General features: G+C 50.6%; 2 protein-coding genes across 20 annotated transcripts in view; both read left to right on the top strand.

Moving 5' to 3' along the window:
• Window positions 1-2657, top strand: part of CARS1 (cysteinyl-tRNA synthetase 1) — a 56363-nt gene extending 53706 nt beyond the window's left edge. For 5 of the 10 annotated variants that reach the window (XM_054437458.2, XM_054437463.2, XM_054437464.2 and 2 more), the window contains 3 exons: window positions 987-1046; window positions 1534-1617; window positions 2338-2657. In XM_054437458.2, the coding sequence (XP_054293433.2) occupies window positions 987-1046; window positions 1534-1617; window positions 2338-2472 (279 nt within the window). In that variant the 3' untranslated portion in view covers window positions 2473-2657. Of the gene's footprint in view, window positions 1-986; window positions 1047-1533; window positions 1626-2337 lie in introns of all 10 variants that reach the window. The other 5 variants (XM_054437460.2, XM_054437466.2, XM_054437467.2 and 2 more) reach the window with 1 other exon arrangement.
• An 8539-nt stretch (window positions 2658-11196) lies between these two features.
• The window catches only part of NAP1L4 (nucleosome assembly protein 1 like 4), a 45323-nt gene continuing 41071 nt past the window's right edge, over window positions 11197-15448 (top strand). For 2 of the 10 annotated variants that reach the window (XM_054437452.2, XM_063670697.1), the window contains exon 1: window positions 11197-11307. The gene's annotated coding sequence lies outside the window, so the exon portion shown is untranslated. The other 8 variants (XM_063670693.1, XM_063670694.1, XM_054437454.2 and 5 more) reach the window with 8 other exon arrangements.

Genomic DNA, 15448 nt, shown 5'->3' with positions numbered 1-15448 from the left:
TCCTGGTTTCTTTTCCCCAGCTCTGTGTGCAACACCTCCCCGGGAGACCTTATCTGGTCCTGTGGCTTCTCCACCATCTATCATGTACCCAGTGGCCCAAAAACAGTTGTGCCCAGCTGCCTACCTGATAGCTCCACTGGGCCAGGAAGCATCTGATGTCTAGGCTGTCCAAAGGAAATGTGATTTTCAACTCCCCAAACTTGTTCCTCCTTCCTGCCATGGAGGGCGTGCCTACCTGATGGCTCCACTGGGCTGGGAAGCATCTGAAACCTAGGCTGTCCAAAGGAAAGGTGAAAATGTGATTTTCAACTCCCCAAACTTGTTCCTTTTCCCGTCAGTGGAGGGCATGTCTGTTTGTGCAGTGGCTCAGGCCAGAACCTCCCAAAGCAACCGAGGGCCTCCCTCACTGGCACCCAGCCTGTTGGCTCCACTAATAAGCCTTCCCTGCAGCATCAGACTGCCCTCGCCCCTGCTCGGATGCTGCCTGCTGGTTGGAGTGGGCTCTGGTCTCCTCACCTAGCCCCCAAGGCTGCCCTCCGCCCACCATCCCCATCCTGCCCTGGGGCTCTTGCTCCTTCCCAGGTACCCCAAGACCCACTCAGGGTAACCCTCACAGTGCTGTCCTGGTCATCGCCTGACAGATCCTCTCTCCTTGGGCCAGGCTCACCATGCTGGTCCATTTCTTCATGTTAGTGGTGCCGGGACTTTCAGCATTGGTTCTGTTTGTCTGCCTGCTGCATACCTTTGCATCTAGGGCAGGGCCAGGCACCCAGGGGTGCCACTGAGGATCCCCAAAGGGAATGGAAGAGGGTCGGTGTGCTGCCCAGCACATGGGCTTGTCTCCCCACAGTGGGGAGGGCCTAGTCAGAGTTCAGCCCTCCATGCCAGGCCCTAGGAGAGGGGCTTGGTTGGCTAGACCTCTCACTCCAAGAGACCCAGCAGCCTGAGGCAGCCCTGTCTCATCTGGCTCTGTATTGCCCCTCCAGGTTGAAGAGGAGAAGAGGAAGAAGAAAGAGGAGGCGGCCCGGAGGAAACAGGAACAAGAAGTAATGCATTTTGTTTGGGGGTGAGGGCTCTCCTGGGCAGGAGTGCACCCTGACCCCATGCCCTGTGGCTCTCTGTGCCTCCGTGGACCTTAGCCAGGCCCCTGCAGACCCTCACAGAAGGAGCTCCACTTTCTGCCTCCACCACGCAAGGCCTGCCAGGCCCTTGTCACATGGGGTGCAGGGAAGGCCTGGCCAAGGGGAAGCCTGTGCCATTTGGTCACAAGCTCCAAGACAGCGTTTATAGACTTACTACTATTAGGGTTTCTAGTAAGCTTTCCACTATTCCTGTAGAAGTAACATCTGGTTTAATTTTAAATTCCTTGTATGTTCCCTCCACCTTGGCTTTCCCCTTCCCATCTTTCATAGCACTCTGAATCTGAGGGCTTGGAAGCAAGTTGAGGGCTGGAGGTATGAGCAGATGTCGTTCACAGTGTGGAGCCCCAGGTGCTGCTCGGTGGCAGTGACTGTGCCATGTTGCGTGTTGTAGGCAGCAAAGCTGGCCAAGATGAAGATTCCCCCCAGTGAGATGTTCCTGTCAGAAACCGACAAATACTCCAAGTTTGATGAAAATGTAAGCATGTAAGCATCCTTCTCTTCTATTCAGAACTTTATCAGACCACATTAAAGTGGGAGGACAGGAATTTTCAACCTTGGACAAGCAGATTTTCTGTCTATAGAAAATTTGCAATCAAATCTGACACCTGCTTTAGGTCCAGGGCCTCCTGGCCCAACTACTGAGCTCCTTCCACAGCCCAGGCAGCTAGGCAAGCCCGTGCCAGGGCCCCCTCCACTGGTGTGGCGAGCTCTGGTCCCTAGCCCTGGGAGTTGTGGCCCCGGGCCAAGATCCACCCAGGCCCTCACAAGCTGGCCGAAGTGCCGTGGCGCAGATAGGCCTCCTACCCCCAGGCTCTTCCTTCCTCATAGCGATTCACAGCCCTGCCTCCAAACCTCTAGGCCCCTCCCTGCTGGCATTTGGATGTGTTTGCTATGTACCTTTGGGCCAGCTGTGTCAGAACTCAGCCATGGGTAGACTCTGAGGGGCACAGTGCCCCTCACGTTAGGCAGGAAGCACCCTCAGACTCTGGTCACCCCTCTCCCATTCTTAGCTGCTAGAGCCAGCACTGCCAGATCAGTGTGCTGGCTCCAGAGCAGTGTGGTGACTGAATGTCCAACCAGGAGGACATGGCTGCATCAAGGAGACACACACTTTGAGACGGGAGGGCAAAGAAAGGGGAGTTGGGGTTATCCAGGTGCAGAGAAGACCAATAGCCGCTGTGCTCTGGCTTTTCAGGGTCTGCCCACACACGACACAGAGGGCAAAGAGCTCAGCAAAGGGCAAGCCAAGAAGCTGAAGAAGCTCTTCGAGGCTCAGGAGAAGCTCTACAAGGAATATTTGCAGATGGCCCACAATGGAAGCTTCCAGTGAGGGGGTACAGGACTGACTTTTTAAACCATTGTGGACTAGTGGCTGCTGTCTGCCTCAGTGACAACGCCCCAGTGCTCCAATCATGTTTACAGTCGCCCTTGGGTCCTAAATTAAGAGTTGTGTTCATGTAGGTTCATGTCGTCGTTGGCTCTGAGACATTGATAATAAATTTTTCTGAACAGTGAGACCCTCTCTGTCTTGTTCTGCATGTTCAGCACTTGGCAGAGGCCTGGTGGCCAGCCAGGGCCGCTTGGTCAGCAGGTCACAACTTAGGTGCTTGGGTCAGTTGAGCTGCTTCAGCTGGCTGAGGAATTTCTCCCCCATGCTGATGGCTATCGGCTAATCTCTGGTGTGTGGGCACATTTGGAGGTATTTGAGTAGGAAAAAGACAGGCTCAGACTGGCAGAGCCTGCTGAGCCCTAGACAAAGGCCGCTCAGTCTGCCCTCGGGTTCTGATGAATAAACACACTGCAGGTTTTCCTAGAGCTGTTCCATACTGGGCAGCAGCACAGCGAGTGGCTCAGCAGGCAGGCCCCTGGCGAGCTGCCCAGAACTGCCGCTGGAGACAGCAAGTCCAGGATCTGCATGGCTAATGGGTGAGATGTGGGGGTGGTCTCAATACAGCAGGGGGGCCCTCTGTCCCCAGTGCCCAATGTTGTCCTTGCCACCCTGCCTCCACACTTGGTTCACCTGGACTAAGAATCACCACCCAGACGCGAAGGTGCTTACCCATCCTTGGCTGAGGAGGGCGTAAGCAGAAGCCAGAGTCTGCTTCATGCCTGAGGAAGCTGGTGCCAGGCCATATCCATCGGGACAAAAGACAGTCATTGGTGCCGTGGACAGCCGGGGGGGACATTCCATCCAGTGCACGTGGATGGTGGCAGCAGCCCCATGGGGAGTGTGGCAGTGTTGGGTTGTGGGTGCGCCAATTCTTTGTCCTTGCCCTCCGCATGTACATGCTGTTTACTGCAGTAGTGTGTGACACAGCAAAAGGCTGGAACCAGCCTGTCTGTGCATCAGCAGGGTGCTTGGCACAGCTTGAGAGCACCCACCCAATTATGCAGGGAGCACTAAGGTTATAAATCAATGAGGACAGTCTCTGGGTATTGACAGGTCTGACTTTGAACCTTGTCAGTATTTTATATATAAAAAAATTTAAACCAGCAAGAAAGAAAAGTCCCCCAAAGTAAAACAAACATGTTCCAGTTATCTGTTGCCACTTAACAAATCACCCCAAAACTTCATGGCTGAAAACAATAACGATCATGTTAATAACTCATGGCTCTGGATTGACTGGGCTCAGCTGATTGGTTTTCAGTTGCAGGCAGATGGGGTCATCTCTAAGTTTGTGCCTGGGTCCTATACTAGGGCTGCTTGTGCACCTTTTACCTCTGTGTGGTCTCTCCAGCTTGGCTGCTTCTGGGTGGCTGATTTCTGTTGCAACAGCCTATAGCTCCAAAGGTGCAAGTCCTGAGAGAGAGAGAGAGACAGGAGCTATATGGCCTTTTAGGATCTAACTTCGGAGGTCATGTCCTGACTTCCACTGTCCTCCCTAGTGGAGGCCGTCACAAGGCCCACCCATGTTCGTGGGGAGGGGGAGGCACAGACACTACCCTGTGGTGGGCATTACTGGGTTCCAGAAGGGATGGGAGATACTACTGCCGCTATTTCAGAAAGTACCATCTGGCACAAAAACATAAATTGGCATTCTCAAGAAAAGAACTTCAACTTTCTGAGAATTGGCCATTTTTTACTACACATCTTTAATGGGGTATCTTCTAAGGTCAAAAACAGTGCAGAAAAGTCAAACAATTCAATAGTTTTGTTGTTAGTAGTAACATTGGCATTGTAATTTTCAGACCCTATATGCCAAGACAAATAAGATCACTGACACCCAGGCTGGAGTGCAGTGAAGCAATCTTAGCTCACTGCAACCTCCACCTCCTGGGTTCAAGCTATTCTTCTGCCTCAGCCTCCCAAGTAGTTGGAACCACAGACACGCGCCACCATGCCCAGCTAATTTTTGTATTTTTAGTAGAGATGGGGTTTCACCATATTGGCCAGGCTGGTCTTGAACTCCTGACCTCAAGTGATCCGCCCTCCTCAGCCTCCCAAAGTGCTGGGATTACAGGTGTGAGCCACTGCGCCCAGCCTAGCAATCAAGTTTTTAATGTAAGAGGATAAAATATCAAAGAAGTCAAGGAAAATCACTTTACTATTAAATACGAATTAGAAAAAACAATATGAAGTAACTTGTGATTTTAAAAAGTAGATTGTTGCCTGGCTGTGTAGATGGGAAGGGTGGAGAAGCAAGGCAGCCCTGGTGGCAGTGAGCAGCCCCAGCCCCGATCTGGGGCTCTAAACCCCATCCCCCCACCCCCTGGAGAAATGGCCAGTTCCAGGTCTGCAGCAGCAGGAGTAGCTGAGCCCAGGCACTCTTGTGCCCCAAAAGGGGAGCTTTCGAACACCAAGAAGTCAGGTCAGGAGGACACTGGACAAGCTAGTGACACACAGCAGCTGGGTGGTAAGTGTCAGGGGCATTCTGCTGGGTGGAAAAGCCACCCCTGAAAGGTTGTAGGCCGTGTGATTCCATGTAGATAACATTCTCAAGTAGGAATAGAGAACAGATGGTGGTAGCTGGGGTTAAAGATGGTGGGGGGCAGGTGGAGGGGAGTGACTACACAACGACAGTAGGAGGTGGGATTGGTGGGGAGGGCACTTCTGTGTTCTCGTTGCCATGGTGATCACACGAATCTGCATGTGTGATAACACAATGTAGAGTCACACACATTGTACCAGTGTCAGTCTCCTGTGTTGATCTTGAACTCTGGCCAGGCAAGGTGTGACCATCAGGAAACAAATTTTGCAGTTTTCTGGAAACCTATAATTACTTTAAAATAAGGCTTCAGGAGCTCCTACTGGCTAAGTTTGGGACAATTTGAGCATTGAAAAGAATGATTCCAGCCAGGGCAACATAGCGAGACGCTGTCTCTACTAAAAGTCAAAAAAATTAGCCAGTGTGGTGGCACACTTGTGATCCCAGCTACTCAGGAGGCTGAGGTTGGAGGATTGCCTGAGCATGGGAGGTGGAGGCTGCAAGTGAGCTGTGATCACACCACTGCACTCCAGTCTGGATGACAGAGCAAGACTCTGTCTCAAAAAACAAAAAAACAAAACAAAACAAACAAAAAAAAACCCAGGCATCTGTATTTATTCTCAAAACTAGAGAAAGCTAAAACATATTGTCATTACTGGAGGCGGCTCCTGTGTCAGCTCCTTTCTGTAGAGTTGCTCATTAGTGACAGAATCAAGTATTTTACCTTGCATGGGAAGTGTATTTCAGGGCCACCAAATGGCCCTAGCTGAAAGGGGAAAGTTGTTCTTTCCCCAAAGATGCCAGCTAAGGGAAGAAGCACCAGGATCAGATATCTCCATTCTGCAACCCCGAATGAAGTCACTGATTCAGGCAGGGGCTGACCGCGGATGCTGAGACCCCTGGATGAAAACTGGTAGGTGCTGGATAATTTCTTGATGCCAAAGTGTCACCTTGTGGGTTGCTTGTAGGTTTCCAGGAGGGGATACATGTTACTTTCTGATGTTGGGCTCTGGCTGTCAGCCCCCCAACAAAAAGAAGGATTTCCTCTAAAAGTATAAGTCACTATTGAATGCAGCTTTTAGGCTAGGGCTCCTCAACCTTGAATGTGTGTATAAACTGCCCAGGGTTGCTTGTTAACACAAATTTCAGTTCAGGTCTAGGAGGAGCCCAAGATTCTGCATTCCTGCAGTCTCCCAGCTGTGGCCTGTGCTGCTGGGCTAGAGCCCCCTCAGGAGCAAGGCTGTCCAGCTCACTTCTTGTCTGCAGGAAATACTGGGAACAGAGGGAGAATCCAGGTGAGGCCATGAAGCAGCCACCACACTTGTGCAGAAGGTGGGGCGTTCTGCCAGATGCCTGGCTGGCGTCTTCAATATGCATGCGTCAAAGGGAGCAGAATCGGGCAGAAAAGAAGGACTGGGAGAGACTCAAGAAACAAAACCACCAGGTGTGAGGGATAATCTTTGAAGGATTTGAACAAACCTGCTATAAACACATTTCAAGGGGGACCGGGTGCAGTGGCTCACGCCTGTAATCCCAGCACTTTGGGAGGCTGAGGCGGGCGGATCACATGAGGTCGAGAATTCAAGACTAGCTTGACCAACATGGAGAAACCCTGTCTCTACTACAAATACAAAAAAATTAGTTGGGCATGGTGGTACATGCCAGCTACTCCGGAGGCTGAGGCAGGAGAATTGCTCGAACCCGGGAGGTGGTGGTTGCAGTGAGCCGAGGTCGCGCCATTGCACTCCAGCCTGGGCAACAAGAGCGAAACTCCGTCTCAAAAAAAAAAAAAAATTCAAGAAATTTGAATGACCAGGTATTGGATGACAGTCAAGATTTTTGCTAATTTTGTTAGTGTGATAATGGCGGCTGCATGGAGAGGTGTCTTTAATGAGATACAAAGTAGCCTGAAACCTGTAACTCAGTATCCTTTTTAGCCAAGGAAACTGATGAAATGCAGCAGGCACCGCAGCAGCAGCAATCCCTTCCACAGTGTATCCTCTTTACTGGCCTGTGCTGGAAACCATGTATCAAATATCCTGACAACCCGGCCATGAGGAAATACCGTTGTCTTTAGCTGCCACCACTGGGGTGAGCAGAGGTTGGCCCAAAGCTGTGGTGCCATCCAAGGAGGCAAGAAGGAGTGGCCTGTGTCCCGTTTCCAGTGGTGGCTGCACAAAAACGTATCCCGATTGCCAGGGGCAAGCCTGGTCCCCACCGCTAGTGAAGGCCTGGCTCCACCTGGGCTGCAGTAGGGCCAGGCTGTGACCCCTGTTTCACGCCCCCCAATTCAGAGTGATTCTGGGCCGCTTTTCTGCCTGGAGTTTCCCCGCTCTGAGTGCCCACTGCCTGGTGCACCTTCTCTCTGCCCTCCCCCAACTTCCTCCAGTCTCCCCAGGCTGGGTCGAGGGCCTGCAGTGACAACAGGCTAGCTGGGCCCAGGCCATTGGCTTGGCCCCCAAGAGGACCCCAGCACCTCCCTACCCTGCAATCTCTTTCTGTCAGGCTGCAGCAGATCCTTCTGGAACAACGTGGGGTGGCCACTTTTCTTGTATAATATTAGTTTGCCTGTGAAAAGTGTTTCTTTTGTGTACATGAAAGCTCTGTTCAGCTGTAAGGGCCAGATTTACATCTTCCTGTTTTTCTCCAAAGAGCAATCTTTGGTGTCTTTACTATAAAAACATCATGTATTCATTATTTAAAAATAAATAATACAGACAACTTCCAATATAAAGTAGAAACTGAAAGGCCCTGTGCCCTACCTCTCAAATCCCTACAACATTTGGGGTACAGTCTTCCAGATGCCTTCTTTCTGAGGCTGGGAAGCTTGCAAAGTCACTCCCTGTCTGCGCACCCCTCTTTTGTGCGGCGTACGCCATGGGTGTTTTCTGTTCTCCATATACCAGAAGAAACCTGCCACCTCTCTTGGATGTCTCCAGGGCCCCACTTTGTTAATGCCCCATAGGCTGAGCCACCACCCTACTGAGGGGGATTTGCACACTTCTGAGGCCTAGGCTCCAGCTCTTGGCAGCTGCGAGGTCGTTTGAGGAGTAGCGCACCCACCACAGGTGAAGGGCATGGCCCCCTCCAGGGCCAGAGCCACTTAGCTGGGGGCGTTACAGGGGTTTCTCTGTTTTCTCCTCTGTTGAATGGGGGCAGTGATTTCTGCCCCTACTTCCAGGCCAAGGTGTAGCCATTGTCAGTAGCGCCGAAGTGAGGGCACAGCTCGCCAAGTGCCAGGCACTTTTCCAGGTGCTGGCAATGTGAAGGAGAAATACGTGGTGTCTGTCCGGGACTGTCTCCCGGAGCCCCAGTGAGGACAAGGCAGCCAAGAGCAGAACCACAGGCAAGGTAGCCTCTGGAGGGGACTCCTGATCTCCAGGTTGGAGGAGGCTGAGGCGGCAGAGGGGTTGTAGACAGGTTGGCTCATGCCTGAGGCCTGGCAGAGGCAGCACTGGGAAAACAGGAATGAAACCCACCAAGTGCCAGCTACCCTGGGAGTCCTGATCCCAGTGACCCTCAGCCCTGGTTGTATGTCAGTGTCATCTGGGGACTTCTTTGTTTCGACACAGGGTCTTGGTCTTGCTCTGTCACCCAGGCTGGAGTGCAGTGGCATGATCACAGCTCACTGCAGCTTCCAAATCCCAGGCCTAAGTGATCCTCCCACCTCAGCCTCTCAAGCAGCTGGGACAACAGATGCACCACCATGCCTAGCTAATTTTTAGATATTTGGTAGAGATGGGATCTCATCATGTTGCCCAGGCTGGTCTCGAACCCTTGGGCTCAAGCAATCTGCCCACTCGACCTCATTACCTAATTGCATCTGTGAAGACTCTATATCCAAATGAGAATCTTCCAAGGAGAGAAACCACCAACCACCGAGAGAAAAACACCACCACCACAATCATTCCAGTTCCAGCAGATCTCCCAGGGAGCAGGTCCAGCTGCCCCCAGCCCCAAGGCCCAGCTCCCTCAGAGGATCCACCCACCCGGATGCCACCCCCACCAACCCCAACATCCAGGAGCAGGGGGATCCTATTACTGCAAATTGACTTGAGACTTTATTAGATGGGAGGAAGGACCCTCAACACTTCAAATGCCCACGTTCTTGTGTCGTTTCTATCATTGTTGATGCTTCCGCAAAGCATAAAGCATGACCATTGTAGAAAAGTCTGAAAGTCTAAATAAGTAAAATAGGAATTGAGAGCACACACACTCTCTCCTAAACCACAGATGGCCAGACAGGACTGAGCACGCTGTGTGGGTCAGGCCTCAGCCATGCACCGGTCACCTCTGAGGGGTTTTTATGTTTTTTGTTTTAATTAGTGTTTTTTTTTTTTTTTTTGATATGGAGTCTCGCTCTGTCGCCCAGGCTGGAGTGCAGTGGTGCGATCTCGGCTCACATTGTAAGCTCCGCCTCCCGGGTTCACGCCATTCTCCAGGCTCAGCCTCCCTAGTAGCTGGGATTAGGGCGCCCGACACAACGCACGGCTAATTTTTTTGTATTTTTAGTAGAGACGGGGTTTCACCGTGTTAGCCAGGATGGTCTCGATCTCCTGACCTCGTGATCTGCCCACCTCGGCCTCCCAAAGTGCTGGTATTACAGGCTTGAGCCACCGCGCCCTGCCTATTTTTTGTCTTTTTGAGACTATGGCCCCCTCTGGTTACCCAGGCTGGAGTGCAGTGGCCCAATCTCTGCTCACTGCAGCCTTGACCTCACGGGCTCAGGCAATTCTCCCACCTCAGCCTCCCAAGTAGCTGGTATTACAGGCCTGAGCCACCACGCCTGGGTAATTTGTTGTTGTTGTTGTTTTTGGAGCAGGGGAAGGGTGCTCTATGTTGCCCAGGCTGGACTTGTTGCCTCTGCCTCCCAGAGTGCTGGGTTTACAGGCCTGAGCCACGGCGCTCCGCATTAATTTCTTCTTAGAGATGAGGTTTCACTATGTTGCCCAGGCTGGACTTGAATTTCTGGGCTCAAGGGTTCCTCCTGCCTCAGCCTCCCAGCTTACCTCTGAGGGTTATAACCGACGCTACGTTCTTAATCCCTCAACCAGGAGCCTTTAGAGGGTTTCAAATTTTCACCATTACAGGAATAACTTGCTAAGAATAATAATAATAATTAGCAATTGTTTCAAAAGTAACCTCACCCCAAAAAAAGAGAACGTTTCTGAAAAAAATGCACATTAGACTTTAAGACCCCCAATGGCACGGTTGAACATGGAAATGAACCAGCCTCAGAAGTCCCAGCGTAGGGGTTATTTTCCAATCAAATTGGACGCCTTTCTACAAAATGTGATGTGGACAGGCTGGGGCTGGTACCTTCACCCCAGCCCAGAGGGCACCATGAGAGGGAGAACAAGGCGAGCGAAACGGGCCAGCTCCTCCCCAGCCCTCCGCCCTGCTCTGCTTCAGGGGGCTGATCTGAGGGCCCAGAGCGCACTGCTTTTCCTCCTTGTCCGACAGGGTCTCCCGCAGGCCAGAACTAGGCTGCTGGGACACTGCGGGGCTCAGGGGGTGGCGGAAGAGACGCAGGAAGTGGCTAGTCCCGTCGGGTCCGCGGAGGTGACCCAGCCCCGACCTCTTCGCAGAGGACGTGTTCTCCAACCCGGGACCTGGGGGATGAGCAGGGGTTAGGCTTAGGTCCCAACCACTAACGGGGCTGGTTGAAAACGGCTCCCAGGCGGAGGGGCCCCCCCGCGATGTTCTCAAGGAGTAGGGCGAGGGGACGACATGGGAGGTGGGGTTCTCACATCAGCTGGCGCACGGAGTGCTGGAGGCACCGACCCGCCGCGGACGGGATTGAACTAGGGAACTGGGAGGGCGCAGGAGATAAAGACGGCCGGGGCCCACGGAGAGAGGTGGTGCCCAGTGTCCCGCGAGGATGTGGTGTCACCCGGGGAGGGTCCCGGAAGTGGGGACCCGGGCCCACCCGGAACCACACACGCGGTCTTCACCTTGCCCCGTCCCATTTAAAGAGGCGGAGGAACGCAAGGCGCGCACCGCGCGGAGAAATATTTGCATACGGCGCGGCGTTTCTTCGGAGGCTTCTGATTGGTTGCTGTCTGCGGCGCGAAGCGCAGTTGACTTGCGCCGCGCTCGGCGAATCGCAGCCCGTCTTGCTCGCGGAGAGAAGAGCTGGGAGTCTCGGCCAATGGGAGCCGGCGTTGTTGGAGGCCACGGCGGCGCAGCCCCAAAGCGAGCGAAGCTACGGTCGCCGCCACTGCTGCAGGAGGCGTGAGGTGCGGAGACACGGGTGCTGGGCCGGTAACGGCGCGCTGGGGAGGGCGGCCGGGCCCGGACGGGCGGGAGGGGCCGCGGGTCCGGCGCGGGCGCGGCGGCGGCCATCTCTGGAAGCCGCGGGGCGGTGGGGCAGGGGCGGGGCCGCGTTCTGGTCGGGGCAGGTAGCGGTGGCCGCGGCGGGGCCTGGGGCCTGGGGCCTGGAGCCCGGGCCTGGGGCGCTGGCGGGAGGCCCCTCCCAACCCTCGGCGCGCCTCGCCCGGCTGCCCGCCTCACTGAAGGTCAGGGCGCTTTGTTCTGCGCCGCGGGCGGCCTTCTGGGCGGCGGCCCCGCGGAGGAGGCGAAGACGGCGAGAGGCGGCGGCCGCTCAAATCTCCCGCTAGCCCGGCCCGCCCCGCGTGCGGGGGCTGTGGCGGTTACACGGCCGGGCGCGCCGGAGCGTTCAGGCTTCCCGTTTTTAAGGTGGAGACGTCCAGGATTTCTTTATTAGATGTTTAGGAATTTGAGTTTTTCCGTAGGGCGATTGTCATCGTGAGCCTCTGTGGGGTCAGGCTGGGCTAACTGGGGTTTTGATGTCAGCTTGGTGTGGCCGAGGGCACGTCTGACGGGGAAGAAAGTCCTTGGCGTTGCTTCTTAGCTGTTGGGAGCTGTGCGGTGCGAGCGAGATGGGCGGCGTGCGCTCCCCGAGGACTGGCCTGAGTGGCCTTAGACTAGTTACTCACGGGACTTGGTTTCCCAGCCAAGGTGGGCAGCAAGTCTGTTTACTATTTAAAACCGTCTTTCACAAGGGAAAAGCAAAATCTCCAAAAAAAAAATCGTACATGTTATGGATGGGAAAGTGCCATGCTTTTCTTTCAGTTCAGAGATGGCGGAAGAGGTCACATTTGTATTTTTTGACCTGACCAGAGTCTTTGTTTTTTTCAATTTTCCCCTTCTGAATGCTTTCCGTTCACCCCAGCGAAGGATGGTGTGGTCATGATAAGACTTTCCACCGTCCACAGTTCTCTAAGTCTGATTGCGGGGCAGGAGGCAGACATGTTTAGGGTCCAGTAAAGGGGACTCCAGCCTTGGGACCTTTAGACCCTAACGTGTGTGTCACATCACCTGCCTGGGTGACTGTGCGCTCCTCTGGCAGGAAGGTCCGCCATTTCATTATGTTCTCGGAGGAATCGTCGGGGCGCATTCGTCTGTGCTTTGGTTCGCATTCCCCAGTCTGCATTACTTTTTCTTGTAGTAATCCGTGCCTTATCCTCCTGCATTAGGTATACGGTATAAAAATAGACTTTAAAAAATTCTCTTACCTTAAAAATATACAAATATGTAGATTAGGTTGTTGGACCTTAAAGTAAGTCTAAGTTGCTGCCTTCCTGTAATAGTAACTATACCTCTAAATGACTAATACCTGCACTGCGCACCAGGGACTCCTTCAGCCTGTTTGCGTGTGTTAACTCATTTCATAATCTAATAATCTGAGATAGATGCTATTGTTTTTCCATTTAACTACTCTGGAAGCTGAGGCCCTGGGAGGTTAGGTATAATGACTTGTCCCAGGTGACAAAGCTTAAAGACCCAGGCAGTTTTAACTGTACCCAGGGTTACTGCTTCTGTAGAGCGAATGAAAGAAGTTTTAATGAGAAATTGTTTTTATCGTTGTACTAAGCTTAACTGAACTCTAGCTTACGAGGTTTTGAGCTGGTTGATCATTTCCATCTCAAAATTATCTTACTCCACAGGATGCCAAATGCCTCCTATAGTAGAATTTTGAGATTCAGACTGGGATGAGCAATTGCTAATGGAATAAATAATATGCAAATGTAAAATGAAGTTCAGAGAAAGCAACGTGGTGATAGAATGGGGAAGTATTCCAAAGATAAAATGAGTGACTACAGAGAGAGAGAAAATTATTTAGTAGTAGTTCACAAGTTTGCTTAGAGATATTTTTACTAGAATTTCAGGGCCTTATGATGTGATTTTTATGAACCATTTTAACACGTTACTGCTGTCTTAAATAGCTGTTATTACATATCCAATTGCAGTCTTTTTTTTTCCTGGTTGAGCAGTGTTAGCTTCAGAATGTCTGCAGTTATTTGTGCCTATATGTCATAGTATCTTAACACTTGTGAATTTTATTGTGTAAGCTTTAAATCCGGTACTGTTTTTCAAAATGAATATGGAGTAGTCATTGGAGAAATTGGTTGAATTCTTTGCAGTAGCAAATAAATTTTAATCATTTTTAAGTTTGATAACCTTGGTAAACTGAATTTGAAAAGTTTACACGTGCTTTAGGATGTCCTCAAAATGTACAGGGCATTGTGTTTTGCAAATTAGCCATTTAGCCATCAGATTCTTCTGTAGAATTTTGATCTTTTTGCCCATATGAGAGGTAGTTCTTATTTGTATGGAGGTTAAGTACCTGCGGGTGGGATGTGTTCATCACCACTTTACAGTATGAATTTGAACTTGAAACTGAAATGAAAACTTTTCTGTTAACCTGTCAGAGTTTTTAGTAGCCTCTTGTTATTGACCGCATGTTAATTCCCTTTGTTGGCTATTCGCAGCTAAGTGTGGGGACTGAAATCTTTATTTTGTTTTCCTTCTTTTGAGCAGTTGATAGTCTCTAGCATCAGGAGGAGGTGACCTCAAATATATATGTATATATAGTAGTGCTTTTCTTCCTTCCCTTTAGTTGTCTGCAGTTTAAAAATTATTGTAATAAGTTTATGTTTTACTTCCAAAAATGTTGCCAAAGAGCCTATATTTTTCAGTTTGTTTTGGAAGAAAAATACTTTGTGGGCAAGAAGGTGATTTAAATTCCTGACGGCCTAAGAGGCGTCAGCTGTGTGAAATAGGCCAGTGCTGTTACTGTTTGAAACCATGATGGTTTATATTTGAATAAGACAGCAGAGATGAGCTTGTTGGGAGTTTGGCCTGAGATTGCTAGCTAAGGAATGCTTGCTTTTTTGCTTAAAGGGAAATGTGTTTTAGGCATCCACGGTAAAAAGCTGATATTACTTAGTTTGATTCTTCGACCACTATGGTGATAGGAAGTAGCTGATCTCTGCAGGAAACTGCTGTTACCCGGCCTCAGCTGAATTTTTGTGGGACCTCTTAAGGTAAGCAAATTTATGCCTCCCGAAACTATAGTTGTAAGGTTTGTCTTTGAGTATATAAGTAATAGAAAACCCTTATCAATAGGTAGATAGTAAATAATTTTGTATTTGGCTGCTATGAAATTTTTAAGAAATAGTTTGTGGTGATATAAATTTGTTTTCATCTGGCAGTCATTGGTTTTCCACCCTGCCCTCTTAAGAGAGAACAGGGTTGCTTTACTTTGTTTGCCAGAGCTTTACATTTTGCATTTAGTAACAGAGGCATTGTGTTTTTGTAGTATGAAAACAACGAAAGATCACTTCGTGAACTTTACTTTTTGATTTTGACCACTTGCTGTGTAGCCTTAAGTTTCTTACAAGTATCCCCTGTTAACTGTTAAAAACGAAATGTATGTTCATTTCATGTCCTTGGGACTTTTAAAAATGCACTGTGCATTATCCGGAAAAGCCTGTTCAAAAACAAGATGAGATAATTTCTAATTTGTGGTAGAATTACCGTACACTTTTATGTGCAAGGGTTTTAAGTATAATAATGAAAATAGTACTTGTTTACTCAGTTACCGAAAAGTAGCTTTCAGTGATTTGCATCTGTTTACTTATTCATGAGCATCTTCTATGTGCTGGGCACAGTTCTAGGTACTGGGGCCTCCCGCTGAATAATACAGAAGTCTTTGCCCTTGTTTCTGCTATGGGAGACAGACGAACAAGTTAAATGGTGGCAGGTGCTTTTGAGAAACAGTGGAGAGGAGTAGGGACTTTGGTGGTTGCAATTTGAAATAGGTAGAGAGGGAGTGCCTTACTGACAAGATGACAAGATCTTTTAATATGTACTGGATTAAGAAGTTAGCCTCATTGAGTCGTATACTAATGAACTGCCCAGAAAAGAAGGGTGGAGGAGATGGGAGTGCAGCAGTGAAGACTGCTGCGCCACAAGTAAAGTGTAGTGTTTTGGTTAAGGAAAGGAAATCATTTTTTACTTTCTTCTTGAAAGCCCAGGGCTTGGCACCCCACAAGTCTCTGAAGAGATAGTCTG

This window comes from Pongo pygmaeus, chromosome 9, assembly GCF_028885625.2.
Source record: "Pongo pygmaeus isolate AG05252 chromosome 9, NHGRI_mPonPyg2-v2.0_pri, whole genome shotgun sequence".
Taxonomy (NCBI): Eukaryota; Metazoa; Chordata; class Mammalia; order Primates; family Hominidae; genus Pongo; species Pongo pygmaeus.
This window is presented reverse-complemented; position numbering and strand designations above follow the sequence as displayed.